Source organism: Electrona antarctica (genome assembly GCF_951216825.1).
Source record: "Electrona antarctica genome assembly, chromosome: 3".
NCBI classification, from domain to species: Eukaryota; Metazoa; Chordata; class Actinopteri; order Myctophiformes; family Myctophidae; genus Electrona; species Electrona antarctica.
The window spans coordinates 55,287,203-55,310,851 of NC_136808.1; the positions used below are offsets into that span (position 1 = coordinate 55,287,203).

A 23,649-nucleotide genomic window follows, 5' to 3' on the forward strand; every position below is an offset into this window, starting at 1 on the left:
TGTTTGCATGAACAGACATGAATTTTAACAGATTTGATCATTAAAGTACCAGAGAAAAGGTATACATTTCATTCTGGTATGGGGAGATATAACAGCATGCCGTTATGATGAAGTGAATTCAGAATTATCCTTTAAAAAGGGTCTTATAATAGCTATTTATAATATCTGATACTTATAATATCTGATCAGCTAATTACATTTGTTTTAAAAATGCACTGCCCAAAAACATCTTAGCCTATCTACAATACATAACAAAATTACTTTCAAAAAGAATATCAAGATATACCTTGCCAATGTGCCAAGTACATAACTGTGAACTGTGATTTGCGAATTTGTTCTTTTGATTTACAATGTGAATTTGTTCTTTGTATTTGTTTTTATTTTGTTCTGTTTTTTATTTTAAATTGTATTTTTAGTTGTACATTTGTATTGTATTTGTTTTATTCAGGACCCCAGGAAGACTCTAATGGGGATCCTTCAATAAACATAAACATGTCACTGCGTATCATGAAGGCACTGAAAGACCCACCACCTCAGACACTATGAAAATTACACAAATATTATTGTCCGGGTGAAAATCAACCATGTTTAGTGTTCTAGGGTTAAAATACTTACCTCAAAATAAACAGTCACCTAAAAGCTATAGGCTACTATGCATATTGTGTTTACATACGTACTTTAATTTTAAAAAAAAATACTTAAACCAGCATTTCGGAATACATTTTTAATTTTTTTATTATCAACACATACAGCAAGCATACAGCACTCACAATTGAGCCACTAAAAGTAATTCACATCCAAAACTATTGTAAGAGATCCATTCGACTTCCAAAACAGTAGAAACCATAAGACGTTCGTTAAGAAACTATAAACACATGGAGTGCCTGGTTTCTCAGCCAGTTAGTGCACATATCATGAAATCAGCCCTCAGCTGCTTCTGACAGAAATACAAAGGGTTTGCCCATGGATGCAGCTAGCTCAACCCAGTAGTCATTTTGACTGGCACCACATAAAGCCACGGGTGAACGTGTACTGAATGTCGGACATTACTAACCCTACCCCAAACCCTAACCTAACCCTAACCTCACAGGAATCCACAGGTGATCGGACTAACCGGCCATGGTCTAAAACTTCCACGGGTGATTGGATTTGATACGTTATCTGCAAAAAAAAAAGTTGTTTGTGGTTGACAAAAATATAGTGGCGTAAGCAGGATTCAAAGCCATGGATTGAAAGTAGTATTGACTAACGAGCCATGCTATAGAGCTGGCTGCTGGAATGCTAGTAGGGGAGGTGTAAGAAAAGCCCCGCCCAGTAAGGGAGGAGATGGGGAGGGGTTAGCCTCGCCCCGCATCCCCTCCCCATATTTCTGACAAAAGGCGATTTGGGCTGATTTCACCCAACATCACACCGCACAGCACAGCACACGCTCCTGGAGAGTAGTGAGAACCCGAGTTTGAGTCCAACTACCATCGCAGCTCGCATGTCTCTCCTCTCTCTCCTCTCTCTGCCCTATAGGTTTTCTGTCTCTCTACATTCATCAATCAAAATAAACAATAAAAATGCCCCCAAATAACCTTACAAAAATGTATTTAATATATCGTTGCTGTCGGGGCAGAAACCGCTCATCTCCATATTTATTTTACCTTTTTGTGTTTTTTTTTTTTTTTTTCGTAAATGAATTATTACTAGATCTGCTAGTTGTAATACTTTTTGTATTCTATTTGTACGTCTGTAAATTTTTTGATGAATTGAACATGGTGGACCCTCTTGTAAACAAGTGTAATGCTTAATTGGGTCGTCCACTCACAGTTAACAGTCTTTGTATTGAGTTTGTGCTTGAAATGTACTGTAATTCTGCAAACTGTTAATACATATTTCAATCAATCAATCAATCAATATTGTAGCTGCAAACCTGGTCATGGTTCAAGCCAAAATGAACTGTTGGCAAAGCAACAAATTCAGAGTTTTAGTTGATATACCAAAAGAGAATAAAATGCCTGAAAAGGCAAAAAAGATATGGAACTGTTACTGAAGTAGCTACTGAAATACACAGGTGTGTGGCTTTGTGGATGTTGAACATCGATAAACACCACCAACGTCTGCTCTTTGGAAAACCTCTTCAATTTGTGGAAATGACTGTAACAGACTCTTAAACACACACCCTCCATCTTTGCCAATACCCCCGGCTCTTTTTCAAGTGGTTACATCTGGTTGTCAAACTTGTCAGTATTCTGTGGTGGAGTATACTGATCTTGTTGCATGGCTGATGACGCGGCGCCCATGGCGGCCTGTTGGACCATGGGGTTCTTCCAGGCTCCTGTGGTCCATTCCTCCTGCGCTCTGGACATGCTGTTCCCGCTGCCGCGGTAGAAGTTATGGATCTGCACACACACACACACACACACACACACACACACACACACACACACACACACACACACACACCAGGAGATGCAGAGGTGGAAGAATTACTCAGATGTCCTTTAAATTAAGTAAAAGTACTAGGGTTGTCCCTATGTGATCGGAAATCGGGGCAGATCACGTAAAAGCAAAGTAAAGCAAAGTTCTTTGTTTACCCAGGGTAAGTGGACTAAGCTCGAGATGCTTGTTTACAGCCACGCCCTGCTCATAGAACATTTCATGGTTGGGGTTCAATGCCTTGCTCAAGGGCACTTCAGCGGTGGTAATTTTAACGTGCCGGTCCGGGGATTCGAACTGGGAACCTTCTGGTATCAAGACCGCTCCGCAAACCGTTCGGCCACCGCTGCCACCGTCTTTTTCAAATGGTCGGAATCGGATCGGGAGAAAAATCAACGTGATCGGGACATCACTATCAATAAATACTATATCCATATCAGTCAGGATATTAGACTGGATATTGTCTGTGATTTTAAATATTGTACTACAGTATATGGCATAAATGTGTTCTATTAAAATATAAATTTCGGATCGGGAAAAATCGGTATCGGCAGATACTCAAAATCACATGATCGGAATAGGATCGGCAGCAAAACAAACTTGACCGGGACATCCCTAAAAAGTACAGTAGCAATGCCACAATATAAACATACTTAAGTACTAAGCACTTAAGTAAAAGTCCTGCCCTGTATTCAGTGTTACTTTAATCAAAGTATTGGTATCAAAATATACTTAAAGTATACTGTACATCATGCAGTCCCATTTTTTCCTCGTCACAGTTTTTTTTCTTTCGAAAATAAAATAGCCAACCTACAAGCTCACTATGATTTTATGCAAGATGCTCCTCGACGTCAACTTGTATTCAATTTCTAGTTTGACCCATTCTAATGCTCTTTCAAACGTATAAAAAATGATCAATTGTGGCGACTGACAACTTTAACCCATTCTGGGCGGGAACCCCTTTTGGTGTTAGCATTATGTTATGCTTTAGCTATTGAAAAATAGCAGATCTACAAGCTCATAGCGTGCCACTTGGTCTGCTATTTTTTTTTAAATCGAAGAACGACTGACATAGAAACATAGCTTTTTCAGAAAACTGTCAGGATGTAGAAGACATTTTTAGAATCTGATCTCAGGTCAAAATGGGTTAATCTACGTGAGCTTTTAGATCTGGTATTTTGAATATCTACGATAATAATCTAAACGTGGCTATGCTGTCAGAATAAGATACGATATTTGCCTGGCTGCTAGTCCCACTGTTGTGTCACAGTCACAGATAGCCAATCAGTGGAGAGCCATTGCTCCAATGTTTCACAATGTTTCCCCTGCCAAATGCAATCTGTCAAGCACGGCATTAAAAGCATTTACATGACACCGGATATGATGTTATTATCCTAAGGCACTTTGGATAATAACATCATATCCTGTTTGTAAAACTGAAAAGCATTTACATGACACCGAAAGCACAAATGACATCATCGTTCAATCAGCTGATGAAGAAGGTCTATAGTCCCGATGAGCGTCATATTAAATGATGCTAGTATTACTGTATGAGCCCAACTGTCAACTGTTGTTTGCCTCTATGATCTCACCCTAAACCCAATAATCAAGACAAAATGATTATATTTGGGCATTCCTGACAAAGAACTCCATTATGGGCATAAAAGGGGACACAGCTGACATCACTTCTGACATCACGATGACTTGACCAGCTTAACAGAATGATGAATTGGCTAATCGATGCAGTTCTAACTCAGTTACAGATCACCTTTGTACATGCCAATATGCCCAAAGGTACCCGAGCCCACGCTGGGCAAGACCTAAGCTGTAGAGGCTATCATTTGTTTTGGGGGCGGAAGTTGCGGGATTTTGGCGGAAGTACCGCTCAAGGAAATGACGTTGATGCTTTACAAATCAGTTTACATTCTCCGTGAATGAAACAAGTGTTGTGATTGGTCGGAATAATATCGTATCCGGGGGAAATACATTTGTCGGATGTTCCGGACCGACACTTCCGCCGATACCGCCTCTGCCTTAGGTTGTGACCAGGCTTTTCTCTTGGCAGATGAGTAAGCCTGGGACCGAGGCTAACCCACACAGGCACAGCAGAGAGAATTGTGATGTCTCCAGTTTGCTCCTCCATACCTTCGTGTCGAGGTGTCCTGTGAGCAAGGCACTGAACCACTAATTGCTCCCCGTGCGCTCAAATAGAGCAGCACACTGCTCCTAATTGGATGGATCAAATGCAGAGAAGTACTGTAGTACTTAACCCCTCGGGGATCACTTTAAGATGATATATACCTGTATTAGTTCCCTTTGATGTACATACAGAGCCCATATACAATACATTTGTCATATCGGTTTAGAAAATCTGTTACCCTGACAAACATCTTGAAGGTTTATTTGCCCCCTATGGACTTTCTGTTGACATTGACTCATTTGACTGACAGAAATGATCCTGTCCATGAACTTTATGAAATGAAATGAAATGATTACTATATTTACCCAGGGTATCTGGGCTAAGCTCAAGAACTTGTTTCCAGCCAGGCCCTGCTCATAGAACATTTCATCGTAGTGGTTCAATGCCTTGTTCAAGGGAACTTCAGCGGTGGTAATTTTAACGTGTCGGACCGCTGATTCGAACTGGCGACCTTCCGGTATCAAGACCGCTCCGCAATCCGTTCGGCCACCGCTGCCACTAATCAAACACTCTGGTAAACATTACCTTCAATACTGAGGCAAATAGTATGCAAAAGAAAAACTAAAAAAAACTAAAAACGAAACGACAACCGCTATAATCCTTTTATTTTGGAACGTGCTCCATTTAATAATATCTGCTGTCTGGAAGAAACCACTTAATAACTAAATGAAAATTACATTTTTTTCAGGAAATGGAAACGAAACCTTATATTTTGAAAATAAAGCATCATTGGCTTTGTCCGAGGCTTAAAGGTCTTTAAATAATTCTCTTCCGGGCCGCTCGTCGGGGGACGCTCTATACCGTAGGTTTTATGTCACTGCAGCCACTGATCAAACATCCTATCCTATCCTATCATAGAGAGTACACATCCACACACAGGCAAAACTATTTAAAAGTGTAGTAAGTAAGTCATTCCTTTCTTTTGTTTTTTTAATTTGTGTTAAATCGCTGTATATTCAGATTGATAGTAATCATTGCTATAGACTATAGAGTATAGCGTTCAGGAGAGAGAACTCATACAGAATAAAGGAAAAACAAGTGGAATTGGAAGTGATGACATAAAGAAGTGAGCAGACCAAATTGAGACTGATAAATGGGTACTCGCTCCTGAATGGCTGAATGCCTACAAATGGCATCGAAATAATAACACTCCAATATAGAGATAGAGATAATATAGAGATATAACTTTTTAACAAATAATAAACAATTGAAGAAATACACGTCTATATCGTCTCTGTCGCGTGGAAACCTACGTCCCAAACTGTTACTTTTCAGGATTCAAATAAAAATCACACCTGTGTGAACTGAGTGGTGCAAATCCCCCCCGCCCCCCCTCTCTCTCTCTCTCTCTCTCTCTCTCTCTCTCTCTCCCTCTCATTAGCAGGCAACAGTGCAGCACTATCTCTCTCTCTCTGTTTCTGGCACAACAGCGCCACTTTTGGTACTCATTGGTACTAGTGCTCATTAACGTCACACACAAACATAGTCACACACATAGTTGAACGTCACGGACATTGCTGTTCCTTGGAGTGGTTGCACCACTCAAAAAAAACAGCAAAAGTAGCAGATCCACAAGCTCGAAATATATCTCTTTACCACACGTTTTGAGCTTGCGGATCTGATAGATTTGCTTTTGTGTGACGCTATAGTGTGTTCAAGTAGGTCGTTAATTCGTGAAAAAACACAAAAAGTTAGAATATGTAGATCAGAGGTTTCTGCCCGGCAGCAACGATATACAGTTGGGTGCCACCGATATTGTCCCTTACCATTTGACCCATTTAGGCCTGACCTCAACATTTTAAAGAATCCTTCTAAATCCTCCAGTTTTCTGAAATAAATATTTTCACGATTTTTCAAAAATAGCAGACCTACAAGCTCGTAGCGCGCCACTCGGTGGCGCGCTATGAGCTTGTAGATCTGCTATTTTTCAATAGCTAAATTGTAACATAATGTTTAAAACACCAAAAGGGGTTCCCGCCCAAAATGGGTTAACTGTCCTTTTGCGCAGATCACGCAAACCTCAGCAAAAAGAAAAGGACAATATCGATGGACTCCAACTGTAGTGCGAACAGGACTGTCTTACCTTTGTTAGAGCGATGAAGGACAGCACGGCCACAACGGTGAACAGGACTCATGTCTTACCTTTGTTAGAGCGATGAAGGACAGCACGGCCACAACGGTGAACATGATGGTGGGAATCAGCATGATCAGCGCTATCAGAATGTTATAACTGAAGAAGGACAGGGTCGCCAGCCAGCCGCTGAAAAGGGAGCATTACTTTACTTTATTTGTTTAATTCAACGGGACACCGCAAATGCCTATAATAATACATACAATTTATATAGCGCTTTTCAAGGTTGTCAAAGTCGATTTACAGAACAAAATAATAAAAACAGTTTTATTAGAAAAATAAACTAGATTAAAAAAAGGGTTAAAACTAGAAACTAAGGTAGACAAAACAAAAAGTTTGAAAAATATCAAACTGTGTGAACTGAGCAGTGCAACTATACATTTATTGTTATTATAGTTACTGTACTCTTACTGTGCTCTGTACTATATATTTGTAGTGTACTGTGCGGGGGTCCCCGGAAGATCCAGACCCCCAGGAACGCGCCCAGGGTGCCGGCTCGGTTCTGGCGAGCCGCCCCGCGTCCGAAACAGTAGAGAAACTAGAAAAAGTGCCCTTCTGGGCACAGGTCTCCACCAGGAGGATAGGACTGTGAGATGTTTGGCAAAATGTTTAGGATTAATATAAACATGTTTTTGAGGCATTTTGTTCCAAAAATGTGTTTAGCAAAAATCAACCTGTTGGTGGCGCTATAACAGGCCAATGTGAAAAGGGTGGGATATATTCCTCAGCCTAGTAAGAAAATGTGTGAAAGATTTCACGTAAATTGCATGCTGCGTTCATGATTTGAGGCTTTTGTTCAAAACGGGGCAATCTTGCAAACTGTGAAAGCCAATTATAGCCAATTAGGATGGAATATGAAATATCGGACAGATCCGACTTGAGCACATGACCATAGAGATACTGTGTAACGATTTGTGAGATTTTTGGACAGAATCTGGAGGAGTAATATCAAAAAATGTGTTTTACAAAAGTCGGCCTCCTGGTGGCGCTATAAAAGGCAGATGCGGAAAATGCAGGTCAACGGTTTGTCCTTGGCCTCTAGGGAGTGTGCATGCAATGTTTCACGCAGATCGGTGCAGTTTTAGGTACAAAATGTGAAAAGCTGCCTCATGGTGGCGCTATAACAGGCCGTTCTGGAAAATGTGGGGCAGAGGTTCATCGTTGGCATCCAGGGAGTGTGTGTGCAAAGTTTGGCATCGACCAGGTTAACGGTGCCGGAGATTAGCTGGTAACGGACGGACGGAAGGACGGACACACACACGGACGGACGGACACACACACGGACGGAGTGCAAAACATACTCTCTCCCCATGCCTTCGGCCTGGTGGAGACAATTACGGAGTTAACATGTGGGGATCCCTGGGGGGGTCCCCGGAACATCCATGACCCCCAGGAATGCGCCCAGGGGGCAGTCCGGTTCTGGCGAGCCGCTCCGCGTCCAAAACGGTTGAGAAATGACAGAGTTACCATGTGGGGGTCCCCGGGCGGTCCGTGTACGGGTTGCCGGGGGTCCCCGGAACATGTGTCTGTCTGTTCATACAGACAGACACACATAGCTCCGTTTTGGGGGTCCTTGACAAGAACACGTTGGCTTTACACAACACATAGAGACTACAAAAAGTTCAGTAATGCGTCACACTTGAATTAATGTCACATAATTATGAGAGTTATTAGTTTTTGAAGAAGATAGTGGCAACTATAATTATTATAAGATTATTTATCGCTTTTGAGTGTGTGAACCAAAGTTTAAATGTTTTGTGCTCGATGCATAAAGCTGTCCCAATGTCCCATGTTCTAAAAGGTTGACATGCTTAAACGTTATGGAAGCCGTCATAATAATAATGTCTGATAATCAAAAAAAGTCAAGTGACATTTTGATCTGGTTAACAGCCTCTCGAAATGGAATAAGTATACCACATAAAACTTATATGAGGCCAATATCTGCTAGTGAATCACTGTCATAATGGCATGCACAGAGGGGCCGTTTGGCAATATGGCTGACTTTAGACGAACTGCTCTCATTCTGAATGTTTTTTTTTTTTAATATTTTTTTATCCCACGATTTTGTAACACATTTTTCACCCCTGTGTCAATTATCTAATGTGATCCTGGGCTCTACACACCCTCCGCCAACCTAGTCCCCATATATGGGGGACATGGGGAGAGCAACGGACTTGAACTCATGCTTCCTTCATGCCTGAGTGTCCAAGTTGCTCCTTTACACCTGACAGGGGGGAGTTTCCCTGGTTGGACATAGCGCGTGGAAGGAACACGTTATTCCGACCAGTTCCTTTCCCCTCCATCAGGCGCCCCGGCTGGCCAGGGGGAGGCAGTTTAGAGACCAGGATTACTGCATGTTTTTTGTGAGGGTACCTACCCTAGGGGACACGGGGAGAACATGCAAACTCCACACAGAAAGGCCCTTTTGCCAACCCCGCCTCGGGTATGGGCACTGATGACGCGGAGGATTCATTCTGAATGTTTGAAGAATTTTAGTTCCGTGGTCGCTGGCTGACTGGCTGTGACCTGGTGATAATGTTTTCTTTCTTCATTTCATTTCTTCATTCTTATTAAGATGAAATGAGACATGGTCTAATTTTTGGATTTTCCCAAACAAAGAGTTGGTTCCACGTTTCAAGGTCACAGACCCATTTGTATGGGTTGTGAGAAAATATCCATTTACAACAATTTATTTCAAAATATTGGAGAAAAGAATATATTTTTCTGAACTTTCCAAAAGGTTATCTTTATTTGTTTGTTTGTTTCATATAGATTTGTAATTCGGGGGCGTGGTTTGATTCCCACAGACAGCCGCCCGCTTCAAGCTGTTTCCTGTTTTTCTGAACAGCGAACAGCACACACACACACACACACACACACACACACACACACACACACACACACACACACACACACACGCCCTCTCTCGCTCGTCTAGCATGTATTCAGTTCAGTTTTCAAGTCTAATTTAGTGTTTTACAAGTAGTTTCTTCAAATGTAGTGTTTTATAGTATCAAAGTCATGCTGAAAAAACAGTGACACGCTGGTAGTAGGTTGTGCTCCAGGCAGCGGAAATACGTGAAATTAGACCATCCTGTGTCCAGTTAACTGGACAAATTTAGTATTTCAAAAGTAGTTTCTTGTCTTCAAATGTAGTGTTTTATAGTATCAAAGTCATGCTGAAACAACAGCGACACGTTGGTAGTAGGTTGTGCTTCAGGCAGCGGAAAGACTTGAAATTAGACCAGCCTGAGCACATTTACTTTTAAATATATGTCCAGTTTTTTCCATTTTCCACATAGTACCTCTGTGTACCCCTAGGGGTACATACACGTACCCCCATTTGAGAACCACTGCCTCAGACTGTCTGTGGTCTTACCATAATACCCCATCCAGCGTGTGAGTGTGAGGTTCTTACCATAATACCCCATCCAGCGTGTGAGTGTGAGGTTCTTACCATACGCCCCATCCAGCGTGTGAGTGTGAGGTTCTTACCATAATACCCCATCCAGCGTGTGAGTGTGAGGTTCTTACCATACGCCCCATCCAGCGTGTGAGTGTGAGGTTCTTACCATAATACCCCATCCAGCGTGTGAGTGTGAGGTTCTTACCATAATACCCCATCCAGCGTGTGAGTGTGAGGTTCTTACCATAATACCCCATCCAGTGTGTGAGTGTGAGGTTCCTACCATACGCCCCATCCAGCGTGTGAGTGTGAGGTTCTTACCATACGCCCCATCCAGCGTGTGAGTGTGAGGTTCTTACCATAATACCCCATCCAGCGTGTGAGTGTGAGGTTCTTACCATACGCCCCATCCAGCGTGTGAGTGTGAGGTTCTTACCATAATACCCCATCCAGTGTGTGAGTGTGAGGTTCTTACCATAATACCCCATCCAGCGTGTGAGTGTGAGGTTCTTACCATAATACCCCATCCAGTGTGTGAGTGTGAGGTTCCTACCATACGCCCCATCCAGCGTGTGAGTGTGAGGTTCTTACCATACGCCCCATCCAGCGTGTGAGTGTGAGGTTCTTACCATACGCCCCATCCAGCGTGTGAGTGTGAGGTTCTTACCATACGCCCCATCCAGCGTGTGAGTGTGAGGTTCTTAACATACGCCCCATCCAGCGTGTGAGTGGGAGGTTCTTACCATACGCCCCATCCAGCGTGTGAGTGTGAGGTTCTTACCATACGCCCCATCCAGCGTGTGAGTGTGAGGTTCTTACCATACGCCCCATCCAGCGTGTGAATGTGAGGTTCTTACCATACGCCCCATCCAGGGATGCCGATGCTCTGGATGATGCTGATGCCCACCTGAGCCATGAAGACGAAGAAGAACGCCATGAAGTTGAAGGAGCTGTCAGACCTGAGAATGTGAGAAAGCAAAAATGTAAATCTCATGACTGAAAAAGTGAAAATGTAATGTTGAGGTAGGGATGTCCCGATAACGTTTGCTCCAAATCCAATTCTGATTATTTGTTAGTGGTGTGGCGTGGCATGGCGTAACTTACTTGAAAGCCTTGTAGAGGGTCCTGAACCAGCAGACGTATGAACATGGAGTAAATATGAGCAGCCATATGAAGGCCAGACCAAAGTTGGTCACTCCTCCTCCACCGAACATCCAGGCAAAGCAGCCGACTAAATTCACCGCTAGCGTGATACTGTTCACTGCAACAACAACAAAATGCGCGTCATTGTAAAGACTATCGTTAAAACATATGACTGTGTCCGCTCACTGAAAATAATATATGGAGTACAAGTATAAGGCTTTTCAGCCTGAGCATACCAAGCAAACACACACACACACACATGCATGCATTGCACACCCATACATGCACAGTTGCACACATGCACATAGTCACTGTCGGACAGACACCTCTCCGTAAATGAACGCCCTACTTGATCGCAGAGCTTGCAGATCAGATACCGTAATTTCACTGTTTTTGAATTTGAATCCCGGACAGTAACAGTTTTGCCCATAAGGTCCACCTGACAGAGACGATATGTGACCAGATTTGACTGAGAGACTGCCATCGCGACTCTTCACATACTAGAGCATGTCTGAAATAAGTGTCAGAGCTGAAATCGACATGTAAATATGAAATAAATGCTTAAACATGTAGCTAGGTGTAATGTTAGAGACCACAGAAGTGAACCTTTCAAGCCTGTTTTCTCAACTCGTTGTTTTCTGCAAGACATTACTCTATAAGCCATATCTCCAAAACTGGTGGGTCAAACTGAACAACCAATATATCAATTTGAAGCTATGATTCCCTGCTTTTATATGACATGACGAATGAAAATTCAAAAAAATCCCTCAGTCAAATGTAGTCACATATAGGCCTACAGGCACACAGAGAGAGACACAGATAAAGCATGCAGACAGGGTGCAAAGATATGAAAATGTAAATCAAGACCAGAAACACTTTTGTTAAATGTAAGAGAGAGAGAGCGCAAGTGCATTTTCCGGCAGCGGCATCAGCCGCGGAACACCCGCGGCAGGCGATGGTGTTTCTCGGCGGCATCAGTCCGACACTCTACCCCAAACCCTAAACCTAACGCAAAACGCAAACACGACGCAACGCATGGCATCAGCCGCGGAACACCTGCGGCAGGCGACGGTGTTTCTCGGCGGCATCAGTCCGACACTCTACCCAAAACCCCTTACCCTAACCCTAACCACGACGTCAGACCAACGCACTGCCGTGGAAGCGAGCGGCAGTTGAGTGTCACTCGCTGCTTCTGAAATGTAATGCTACATATATACAGCAAAGCTGTTGCTGAACTTTCTCTCTGCTGCTGTCCTAGATTAGATTTTCTGGTGATGTTTCTCTATTTACACAGTGTGATGTAATTAATATACAGTCATCTTCCCCCAACACTGTAAGTGAATCTAATCGGAGCTGTGTTGTGAACACCTCGTGTGCAGCTTGCATCACTCCGCAGCCAAAAGGGAGCAAATCTCCTTCAATTATCTGTCTACCGAGGGCGTGTGAGAGCGAAACAGCCCCAGCTGAATTGAGACAGCCATCCATTTCCTGAATAGAAAACGATTAGGCTGCACAATCAATCCAAAGTAAGTGTGATGTTATGTTTATCACAATTATGTAACCATGAAACTTGGCTATTAATTCAAACGTGGTATTTTGTAAACTTGTTGTTGCAGCTTGCCACTGTAGCTCATCATTATGCAAGTTAGTTAGTAAGCAGAACATTGTACAACACATCTCTCCGTGATCCATCTATAGCTGCAAAGAACTGTATGATTACTTTTCGATCAATTGAATAATCAAGAAGCTAGATTTAATATGCATAATATAATAATATAAATTTTTATATAATTTGGGGGCCCCTGGTACAGTATGAAAACGTTTGAGAACCAAACCACTAGCTAGAATAGACCCTCCAATACTTGTAAGAAAATCCCTTGGCCAGAAATATCCAAATAATTACAAAACAAACAATTAAGTATAGCAATTATATAAGGTTTTTTTTCTTTATTAAGAAAATAAATGGAGTGTGCAAAGTCAAGAAAGACAGTTAACTGAAAACAAAGAAATAAGATTAAGCATGCATAGCTGAATACAAATTAGATGCATGAAATACCTGAACATGTTTATCATGTACTGCAATCTGTAGAGGGAGAACATAATTGCCAGTAACAACAATGAATGATTAACGTATAGGTCACTCAAGGTGGGATTAAATTAAACTGGACATTTGGCTCACAATTTGCGAGACACATCCTTATCATGGGAGGAGACCCCGGGGCAGACCAAGGCGCAGTTGGAGGAAACACATCAACTCACTGGCCTTGGAACGTCTCGGAATCCCCCAGGAGGAAGTCACTAATGTTGCTCTGGAGAGGGACGTCTGGAGCACTCTGGTGGAGCTGTTGCCCCCGCGACCCGACTACGGATAAGCGGTTGAAGATGGATGGATGGATCCTTATCATATTTTCCTATTAAGTTTCATTATATTGATATGATTTGATCCAATTGTGTTGGAGACTTACTGTATGACCACTCCTGACAGTAATTACTGAATGTGCCAGTCAGAATGTTTCATTACAGCTTACGTTTGACTGATTTGGCCAGTTATTTACATTTTATTATTTGTTTCTTTCTTTTTCTTTCTGTTATTTTCTCTCTTGGTGGAGGGTACACGGGTAAGAATATTCTACCCGCTTCTTCACACCTGTAAAACCTGTAATATGAACCATTTAGCTGTTTTCAATTTTGTTCTTTTGGATTCTGATTCTTGGGATTTGAGATTTATTCATTGTTTTATCTGTTCTGCAGAACATGAAAGGTAATATTTCCCCTGCAAGGTTTCAGTGTTTGTTTGTTTCCCCTCATTGCTTACTAAACCCAGAGTCTTTGCTATCACAGTCCAAAAATACATTATTCATATAAACTGAATTTCGAACATTGATATTGAACATTTTCACCTACAGTATAATGACTGGTGGAAAATGTAAGTACATTTACTCAAGTCAAATACTGACTCCTCCAATGAGACATTTAGATCAAAGGTTATGTCTCACCTAGACACAGGATCTGACATGAATTTTGACCTGAAGGTCGAGATCCAATTTATCCCCTTAGCAAGCAGGCCCGGCTCTATTAGCTCAATGGTAAAAATGTCAGCACTTGCTCAGGCAACCGGGTCCAATTCCGGGGTAGAATTAAGAGCAAAGTTACAGAGCATCCATTTTCCAATACGTCGACTGCCATTTCAGAAGGAAAAATATTGTTATTACTCCACTACAATCCCATTGACAACTTTATAATGAGTTACGTTGTAGATTATTAATACAACGCATACAGTATGTTACCGTCCTATTAAACAGAGTCACTTACATATCCACAGGTTGTACATTCTCTTGCACATGACGCGGTGATGCTCAGGGATCTCGTCAAAGTCCTGGTAGAAACATGGCTTCAATGGGATGAACCCAGGCAGCGGGGGGAAGTTAGGCTCTGCAGTAGCACAGAATACAAGACAGACAAGAGGTCAAATGGTCACATAATACAAGACAGACAAGAGGTCAAATGGTCACAGAATACAAGACAGACAAGTGGTCAAATGGTCACATAATACAAGACAGACAAGAGGTCAAATGGTCACAGAATACAAGACAGACAAGTGGTCAAATGGTCACAGAATACAAGACAGACACGTGGTCAAATGGTCACAGAATACAAGACAGACAAGAGGTCAAATGGTCACAGAATACAAGACAGACAAGAGGTCAAATGGTCACAGAATACAAGACAGACACGTGGTCAAATGGTCACAGAATACAAGACAGACAAGTGGTCAAATGGTCACAGAATACAAGACAGACAAGTGGTCAAATGGTCACAGAATACAAGACAGACAAGTGGTCAAATGGTCACATAATACAAGACAGACAAGAGGTCAAATGGTCACAGAATACAAGACAGACAAGAGGTCAAATGGTCACAGAATACAAGACAGACAAGTGGTCAAATGGTCACAGAATACAAGACAGACACGTGGTCAAATGGTCACAGAATACAAGACAGACAAGAGGTCAAATGGTCACAGAATACAAGACAGACAAGAGGTCAAATGGTCACAGAATACAAGACAGACACGTGGTCAAATGGTCACAGAATACAAGACAGACAAGTGGTCAAATGGTCACAGAATACAAGACAGACAAGTGGTCAAATGGTCACAGAATACAAGACAGACAAGTGGTCAAATGGTCACAGAATACAAGACAGACAAGTGGTCAAATGGTCACAGAATACAAGACAGACACGAGGTCAAATGGTCACATAATACAAGACAGACAAGTGGTCAAATGGTCACAGAATACAAGACAGACACGAGGTCAAATGGTCACATAATACAAGACAGACAAGTGGTCAAATGGTCACAGAATACAAGACAGACAAGTGGTCAAATGGTCACAGAATACAAGACAGACAAGTGGTCAAATGGTCACAGAATACAAGACAGACAAGTGGTCAAATGGTCACAGAATACAAGACAGACACGAGGTCAAATGGTCACATAATACAAGACAGACAAGTGGTCAAATGGTCACAGAATACAAGACAGACAAGTGGTCAAATGGTCACAGAATACAAGACAGACAAGTGGTCAAATGGTCACAGAATACAAGACAGACAAGTGGTCAAATGGTCACAGAATACAAGACAGACAAGTGGTCAAATGGTCACAGAATACAAGACAGACAAGTGGTCAAATGGTCACAGAATACAAGACAGACAAGTGGTCAAATGGTCACAGAATACAAGACAGACAAGAGGTCAAATGGTCACAGAATACAAGACAGACACGAGGTCAAATGGTCACAGAATACAAGACAGACAAGTGGTCAAATGGTCACAGAATACAAGACAGACAAGTGGTCAAATGGTCACAGAATACAAGACAGACAAGTGGTCAAATGGTCACAGAATACAAGACAGACACGAGGTCAAATGGTCACAGAATACAAGACAGACAAGAGGTCAAATGGTCACAGAATACAAGACAGACACGAGGTCAAATGGTCACAGAATACAAGACAGACAAGTGGTCAAATGGTCACAGAATACAAGACAGACAAGTGGTCAAATGGTCACAGAATACAAGACAGACAAGTGGTCAAATGGTCACAGAATACAAGACAGACAAGTGGTCAAATGGTCACAGAATACAAGACAGACAAGTGGTCAAATGGTCACAGAATACAAGACAGACAAGTGGTCAAATGGTCACAGAATACAAGACAGACACGAGGTCAAATGGTCACAGAATACAAGACAGACACGAGGTCAAATGGTCACAGAATACAAGACAGACAAGAGGTCAAATGGTCACAGAATACAAGACAGACAAGAGGTCAAATGGTCACAGAATACAAGACAGACAAGAGGTCAAATGGTCACAGAATACAAGACAGACAAGAGGTCAAATGGTCACAGAATACAAGACAGACAAGAGGTCAAATGGTCACAGAATACAAGACAGACAAGTGGTCAAATGGTCACAGAATACAAGACAGACAAGTGGTCAAATGGTCATATAATACAAGACAGACAAGTGGTCAAATGGTCACAGAATACAAGACAGACAAGAGGTCAAATGGTCACAGAATACAAGACAGACAAGAGGTCAAATGGTCACAGAATACAAGACAGACACGTGGTCAAATGGTCATATAATACAAGACAGACACGTGGTCAAATGGTCACAGAATACAAGACAGACAAGAGGTCAAATGGTCACAGAATACAAGACAGACAAGTGGTCAAATGGTCACAGAATACAAGACAGACACGTGGTGAAATGGTCACAGAATACAAGACAGACAAGAGGTCAAATGGTCACAGAATACAAGACAGACACGTGGTCAAATGGTCACAGAATACAAGACAGACAAGTGGTCAAATGGTCACAGAATACAAGACAGACAAGTGGTCAAATGGTCACAGAATACAAGACAGACAAGTGGTCAAATGGTCACAGAATACAAGACAGACAAGTGGTCAAATGGTCACAGAATACAAGACAGACACGTGGTGAAATGGTCACAGAATACAAGACAGACAAGTGGTCAAATGGTCACAGAATACAAGACAGACAAGTGGTCAAATGGTCACAGAATACAAGACAGACAAGTGGTCAAATGGTCACAGAATACAAGACAGACAAGAGGTCAAATGGTCACAGAATACAAGACAGACAAGAGGTCAAATGGTCACAGAATACAAGACAGACAAGAGGTCAAATGGTCACATAATACAAGACAGACACGTGGTGAAATGGTCACAGAATACAAGACAGACAAGAGGTCAAATGGTCACAGAATACAAGACAGACAAGTGGTCAAATGGTCACAGAATACAAGACAGACAAGAGGTCAAATGGTCACAGAATACAAGACAGACAAGTGGTCAAATGGTCACAGAATACAAGACAGACAAGAGGTCAAATGGTCACAGAATACAAGACAGACACGTGGTCAAATGGTCACAGAATACAAGACAGACAAGTGGTCAAATGGTCACAGAATACAAGACAGACAAGTGGTCAAATGGTCACAGAATACAAGACAGACAAGTGGTCAAATGGTCACAGAATACAAGACAGACAAGTGGTCAAATGGTCACATAATACAAGACAGACACGTGGTCAAATGGTCACAGAATATAAGACAGACACGTGGTCCAATGGTCACATAATACAAGACAGACAAGTGGTCAAATGGTCACAGAATACAAGACAGACAAGAGGTCAAATGGTCACAGAATACAAGACAGACAAGTGGTCCAATGGTCACATAATACAAGACAGACAAGTGGTCAAATGGTCACAGAATAGAAGACAGACAAGAGGTGAAATGGTCACAGAATACAAGACAGACAAGAGGTCAAATGGTCACAGAATACAAGACAGACAAGTGGTCAAATGGTCACAGAATACAAGACAGACAAGTGGTCAAATGGTCACATAATACAAGACAGACAAGAGGTCAAATGGTCACAGAATACAAGACAGACAAGAGGTCAAATGGTCACATAATACAAGACAGACAAGAGGTCAAATGGTCACAGAATACAAGACAGACAAGAGGTCAAATGGTCACATAATACAAGACAGACAAGAGGTCAAATGGTCACAGAATACAAGACAGACAAGTGGTCAAATGGTCACATAATACAAGACAGACAAGAGGTCAAATGGTCACAGAATACAAGACAGACAAGAGGTCAAATGGTCACATAATACAAGACAGACAAGAGGTCAAATGGTCACAGAATACAAGACAGACACGTGGTCAAATGGTCACATAATACAAGACAGACAAGAGGTCAAATGGTCACATAATACAAGACAGACAAGTGGTCAAATGGTCACATAATACAAGACAGACAAGTGGTCAAATGGTCACAGAATACAAGACAGACAAGAGGTCAAATGGTCACATAATACAAGACAGACAAGAGGTCAAATGGTCACAGAATACAAGACAGACACGTGGTCAAATGGTCACAGAATACAAGACAGACAAGTGGTCAAATGGTCACAGAATACAAGACAGACAAGAGGTCAAATGGTCACAGAATACAAGACAGTCAAGTGGTCAACCATTATCGTTGGTGTCGGGCAGAAACCTCTCCACATTTTAACTTTATTTTTATTTATATTTTTAAATTAACCCATTTAGGCCTGACCTCAAAATGGTTTAAAAAATAGCAGACCTACAAGCTCGTAGCGCACCACTCGGTGGCGCGCTATGAGCTTGTAGATCTGCTATTTTTCAATAGCTAAAGCATAACATAATGCTAACACCAAAAGGGGTTCCCGCCCAAAATGGGTTAACGCCCTACTTGTCACTACAGTGTCACACAAAAGTAGCAGATCCTGCTACTTTTGCTATTTTTGAATCCTGAAAAGTATAACCGTGTTGGACATATTATGAGAGACAATATGACATATAGGCTATATTGAGAGCTTCAGTATAGAATCGGATAAAAGTGGTCAAACTGTTCCTCATTTTGCTGCAGGGGACCCCCTGCCCTGGAAGCCACTCAAGGAACCCCTGGGAGTCCCCAGTGGACCCCACTCTGAGAACCACTGCACATGATTATACACAGCATTACTGATAATGCTTAACAAAGTTACAAAACTAATCAACAATATAGCGTGGCATCTTTCAGTGTCCGTTCTCAACCCAGCTAACGCTAATTTGAAAGTGACATAATATTTTTAATAATATAATAATAATAATAATAATAATAATAATAATAATAATAATAATATAATATTGTTATAAGATTTGTATAGAGCTGTTTGTACAGGGTGAGTTGTATTGTTACTTCTCAAAGCATGGTGATTCCTTTGTGTTTGATTTTAAAACAGAAAACGCAATTTATTTACTTCATTATATTTGATTTATAGCCTACAATACTGCATGTAATATTCTAGTCATATTAAAAACAACTCCTTGTCCGTATTTACTTAGGCTATGTAACACATATTTTGTACAATGTCATTACCATAATCTAAGTCAGATACTTGCATTTAAATAGGTGTCTCATAGCATTATGGGACAATTGGGACACCCTAGTGTAGCCTATGAACCCCTTATTTTATCCCTGTTAGTCGCACATCCAAATGTAAAATGCACTTTGATATTACAGTGTTTTAGACGTGGTGTAGGCCTACCTGATGCCATGTGGACGCTGTTGATTGTTGTGTTTTGGTTGAGTTGGTCAGCTGTCTCTTCAACCTATAGGGGATTACACAGACCTCACAATGAAATACCGGCAGCTACTTCACCAGACACCAGCGCTATTTTACTTTCATTAGAGTGACTATGCACCACGTATACGGGATGAGCTTTATATCACAATTCAGTGTAGTGTCTAGTGTGTACTATAGCCATAATATAGGAAGGCAAGTTTACAACAACGATAATAGGAGGTTTAGCTTAACAGAGGGGATTTGCAGTAGCCTAACAGACGGTGTGGATACAGATACCGGCTCAGTTAGCGGCTCTAAATCCTTATACACTTGTCTTCCAGCCAGTCAGGACATGCAAACACAACGGCAGCCATCAAGCACGCTTGTCATAAAAAAAACATTCAAAGTCGGGCAGTCAGCAATAACTTATATACCCAAAGAAGCGTCGCCCAGACTCAGAATGCACGGCAATAATGCTCCTGAAAATACTGTACTTATGTGTGCCATCAAACCAGGAATTATGTGGTCTTCCACGAGAAAGACCGCGTAATCTGCTTACCTCCTTCCGAAACCCGTTTTTTGTTTAGTGTCCTATATGGACTGACTGGACGCGATGATAATTACGTGATGACTGCAGATGGACGATGCCACGATAATTTCAAAAATTCACACAGGAGGACTATTTATTAGAATGTGAGAGTAACAATAAATCCTAGCTCGTATCCTATCGTCGCGCGTCAAGCTTATAAAGTCTATTCTAATCAGACCAATGGGCAGCGCGCTTCAACGAGCGACACTGGCGTAACTGGTCCAATTGCTGTCCACGGTGCTGAAACAGTGCACCGGGGAGAAGCTGCACTGTGTGTGCGCATGCAGGTTTTTATTTTACACGATCAGTAAAAGTAGTAGTAATACAATTATACAACATTAATATAAATATTTGTTACAAGTATTAAAAAGTCCCGAATTCAATTGACTAAAACTACAAAAAGTATTGGCATGATGTTTAAGTATCAAAGTCAAAATCAGCCTTTTTACCCATATGTATTTGAATTGTATATATCAACGCTAGTATAATAAACGGAAAACATGATGGCCATTCGTCTCTCCCAGTCTCCCTATGATAAACAATCCGTGTGTCCTCATCCAGACAACATTGGTATGATGTATTATTTTGTTTTAGACACAGGGTGGCGCCACAACACTTGCGTAGACTATATGTCACATTCGCTACTAGGCTACAATAGCTCGCACACATCTCGTCTACACTATTGTTGTACATTTTAGACTACGTACTATTCACTGGTGGAAAAATACTTGAGTTTACTTGAGTACTCTTTCAGTAGAAGTATAGGCTATGTAAAATCACACATCATTTTTGTAAATGTTTTTTGTGGCTTTCGCCTTTATTTTATATGGAGGGACAGACAGTAAGTATAGGCTGACAGGAAATGGGGTGAGAGATGGGGGGGATGACATGAAAGGCCGTCGGGATCGGGAGTCGAACCCACGGCACACTGCCAGACTGGATTACCAGCCAAGGTGCCTGGACCGCTGAGCCATGGCCCAGGCTCACACATCATTTCTAATATGAAACACTTTCACACATCCTTTCATTCTCATAGGATTCAGCTCTCCATCTTCCCTTGCTTCTTAAATGAGAAATCATTTCAGTAATCTGACTTGATTAAAGGTATATTCAGTGATTTCGCTTCATTCAAATATCACTTATTTCTTCTTTTTATTTGGATAATCCTCCCTACTATAGAGTGTGCTGACCATATAAGGAGTTCCTCCCTGTCCCCAGTGAGCCCCTGGGGTAAAAAAACCCTAGTTTCAGTTTTGGTGGCGGGTGGCAAAGCCTTCATCCAATCAGGATGAGAGGGGCCTTCCTCCAATCATGTGTGGGGGCGGGCCTTGGTGCACATGCTGTTGCAGAGCATGTGTCTCATGAGGAAGGTCAAGAACAATGCCTGGATCTTCATCTCTGCTCCATGCCATCATTGCCCACATGATCCCACCATGGCTCTGTGGCCTGCATAACAATTCATGCACATGCATGTTACCTGTTATTAGGCCTACTTTGTGCCTTGTGGCACATAATAAGGCCTTCACAGTGCACTTCCACTTGTCACGGTCAGCTGCTGCAGTCCTCACTTCAGACCTTTTCTTCTGTTCCCTTCTGGTGCCCATGTCATTGATATGTCGCAGTCGTTGTTGTGGTCCTGCCGTATAGTACGTGTCTAATAAATCATCTTCCATCTACGCATGCAGCTTCATTTCCTCACTCAGCGGCTTCATCTCAGTTCTAGACGTGGTCTGAATCTGAAAAAGAGTATTATTCCTAGGCATCTGTTATGGAACACATCATCTGCCTCGTTGTCTCCCTTTTTTCCATGTGTCACATGCATATAGCAATAGTGGCACCACTAGGGTCTTGCACAGTTAGCTTGGTTCTTCTTGTGATGGTGTTGGAGCTCCAGGTCTTTTTAAGTCTGATGAATGCACCTCTTGCTTTTGACAGTCTATTCTTCAGGTTCTTCATATCGTACCACCTCCTTCTTTACAAACTGTGGCAAGTGAACCGGTCTATGCACATGAATGACCAGATTTGAACCATATTCACCCACAGTCACAAGAATGTGAGGAATTGCATTCCTTCTGCTTCCATTATTCTTTGTAATACAATAAACCAGTAATTGGCAAATGTGAATTCCAAGGACCTTGGTGTGATATGCATTAGGCCATGGACCCATATTTGTCACCTTTTTTTCCATCTCTGGGACTGCAATCTAATCTACACCTTAAAATCCTCTGTGTTAATTTGATTCCGAGAGTCTACCGATTGAACCAAATAGACCCGGGTCCATCTCAGAGTTACAGGACCGTAAGAGTGCATTTGGACCCCTGGTGTACCCCGGACTCTATATTGACGTGAGCAACAGTGCATTATAATAGATAATACAAAAATCACCTTTACTGTACAATCATACACTTGCAGCAAGTATAAAAGCCAATATTCTGCAAGTATATGACATCAGGAAAACCAAAAACTAGTTGCTGTTTGCCAGGGCCGGTCCTCTCATCAGGCACGCCAGTCCAATGCCTGGGGCATCAGGAGGGGAGGGGGGCAGCAGAGCCCAGTCACACGTCACAAAATACTTTCGCTTTCAAGCGCTGCGCGCTCCAAAACAGCTGAGCTGACGCTGTTGCTGGGGCTGTTCTGCTCTGCTGCCTGCCCCCCCACCCAGAGGCGATTCTTCCTAAACGCAGACTACGCAGACTGCGTAGGGCCCCCGCCGCCCCCGAATTCACAAAAGGCCCCCGCTCGCCCTGCGCAAAGTCGGCAAAGAGCGTGCTACGTTATTTGCGTACAGACGTTACGCAAGGAACGGTGAGCACAGGGCGGGCGGAGCCGTGGGGGCCTTTTTACGTTATTTGCGCAGTGAGTGTAACGCTGCTCAGAATGGTGAAATCTTCCGCCAACAGCGTACCTTAGTGATCAGAATCAAGCACAGGCCTATCGTAGTAGACATTTCCAGCACGCGGAAACGCCCCCCTTTCAAAGTGTTATTTTTCTTCAGTGTCGTTTCGGACGGACGGGAGAGTAGCATATAAAAGAGTAAAGACAACAACAACACAGAACTCATCTTCAATCATGAAGC

The 23,649-nt window shown here is 42.2% G+C and overlaps 1 protein-coding gene across 1 annotated transcript; it reads right to left on the reverse strand.

The window, feature by feature from the left end:
* Positions 1-1,904: 1,904 nt before the first annotated feature.
* LOC306920871 (secretory carrier-associated membrane protein 5-like) lies at positions 1,905-20,630 on the reverse strand. The gene is made up of 7 exons (XM_079497832.1): positions 20,544-20,630; positions 19,967-20,030; positions 14,614-14,733; positions 11,263-11,419; positions 11,016-11,117; positions 6,764-6,881; positions 1,905-2,384 (listed from the first exon to the last, which is right to left on the reverse strand). Exons 2-7 carry the CDS (start codon positions 19,974-19,976, stop codon positions 2,205-2,207), a joined length of 687 nt encoding a protein of 228 aa, XP_079353958.1. The 5' UTR covers positions 19,977-20,030; positions 20,544-20,630; the 3' UTR covers positions 1,905-2,204.
* Positions 20,631-23,649: the final 3,019 nt, after the last annotated feature.

Excerpts from the sequence above, each read along its gene's own strand:
- LOC306920871 (XM_079497832.1), bottom strand. Across the intron at positions 11,420-14,613 it reads AATGTACAACCTGTGGATAT|TGAACAGTATCACGCTAGCG; the intron begins GTAAGTGACTCT and ends TTGTTGTTGCAG. Across the intron at positions 6,882-11,015 it reads ATCCCTGGATGGGGCGTATG|CGGCTGGCTGGCGACCCTGT; the intron begins GTAAGAACCTCA and ends CTCCCTTTTCAG.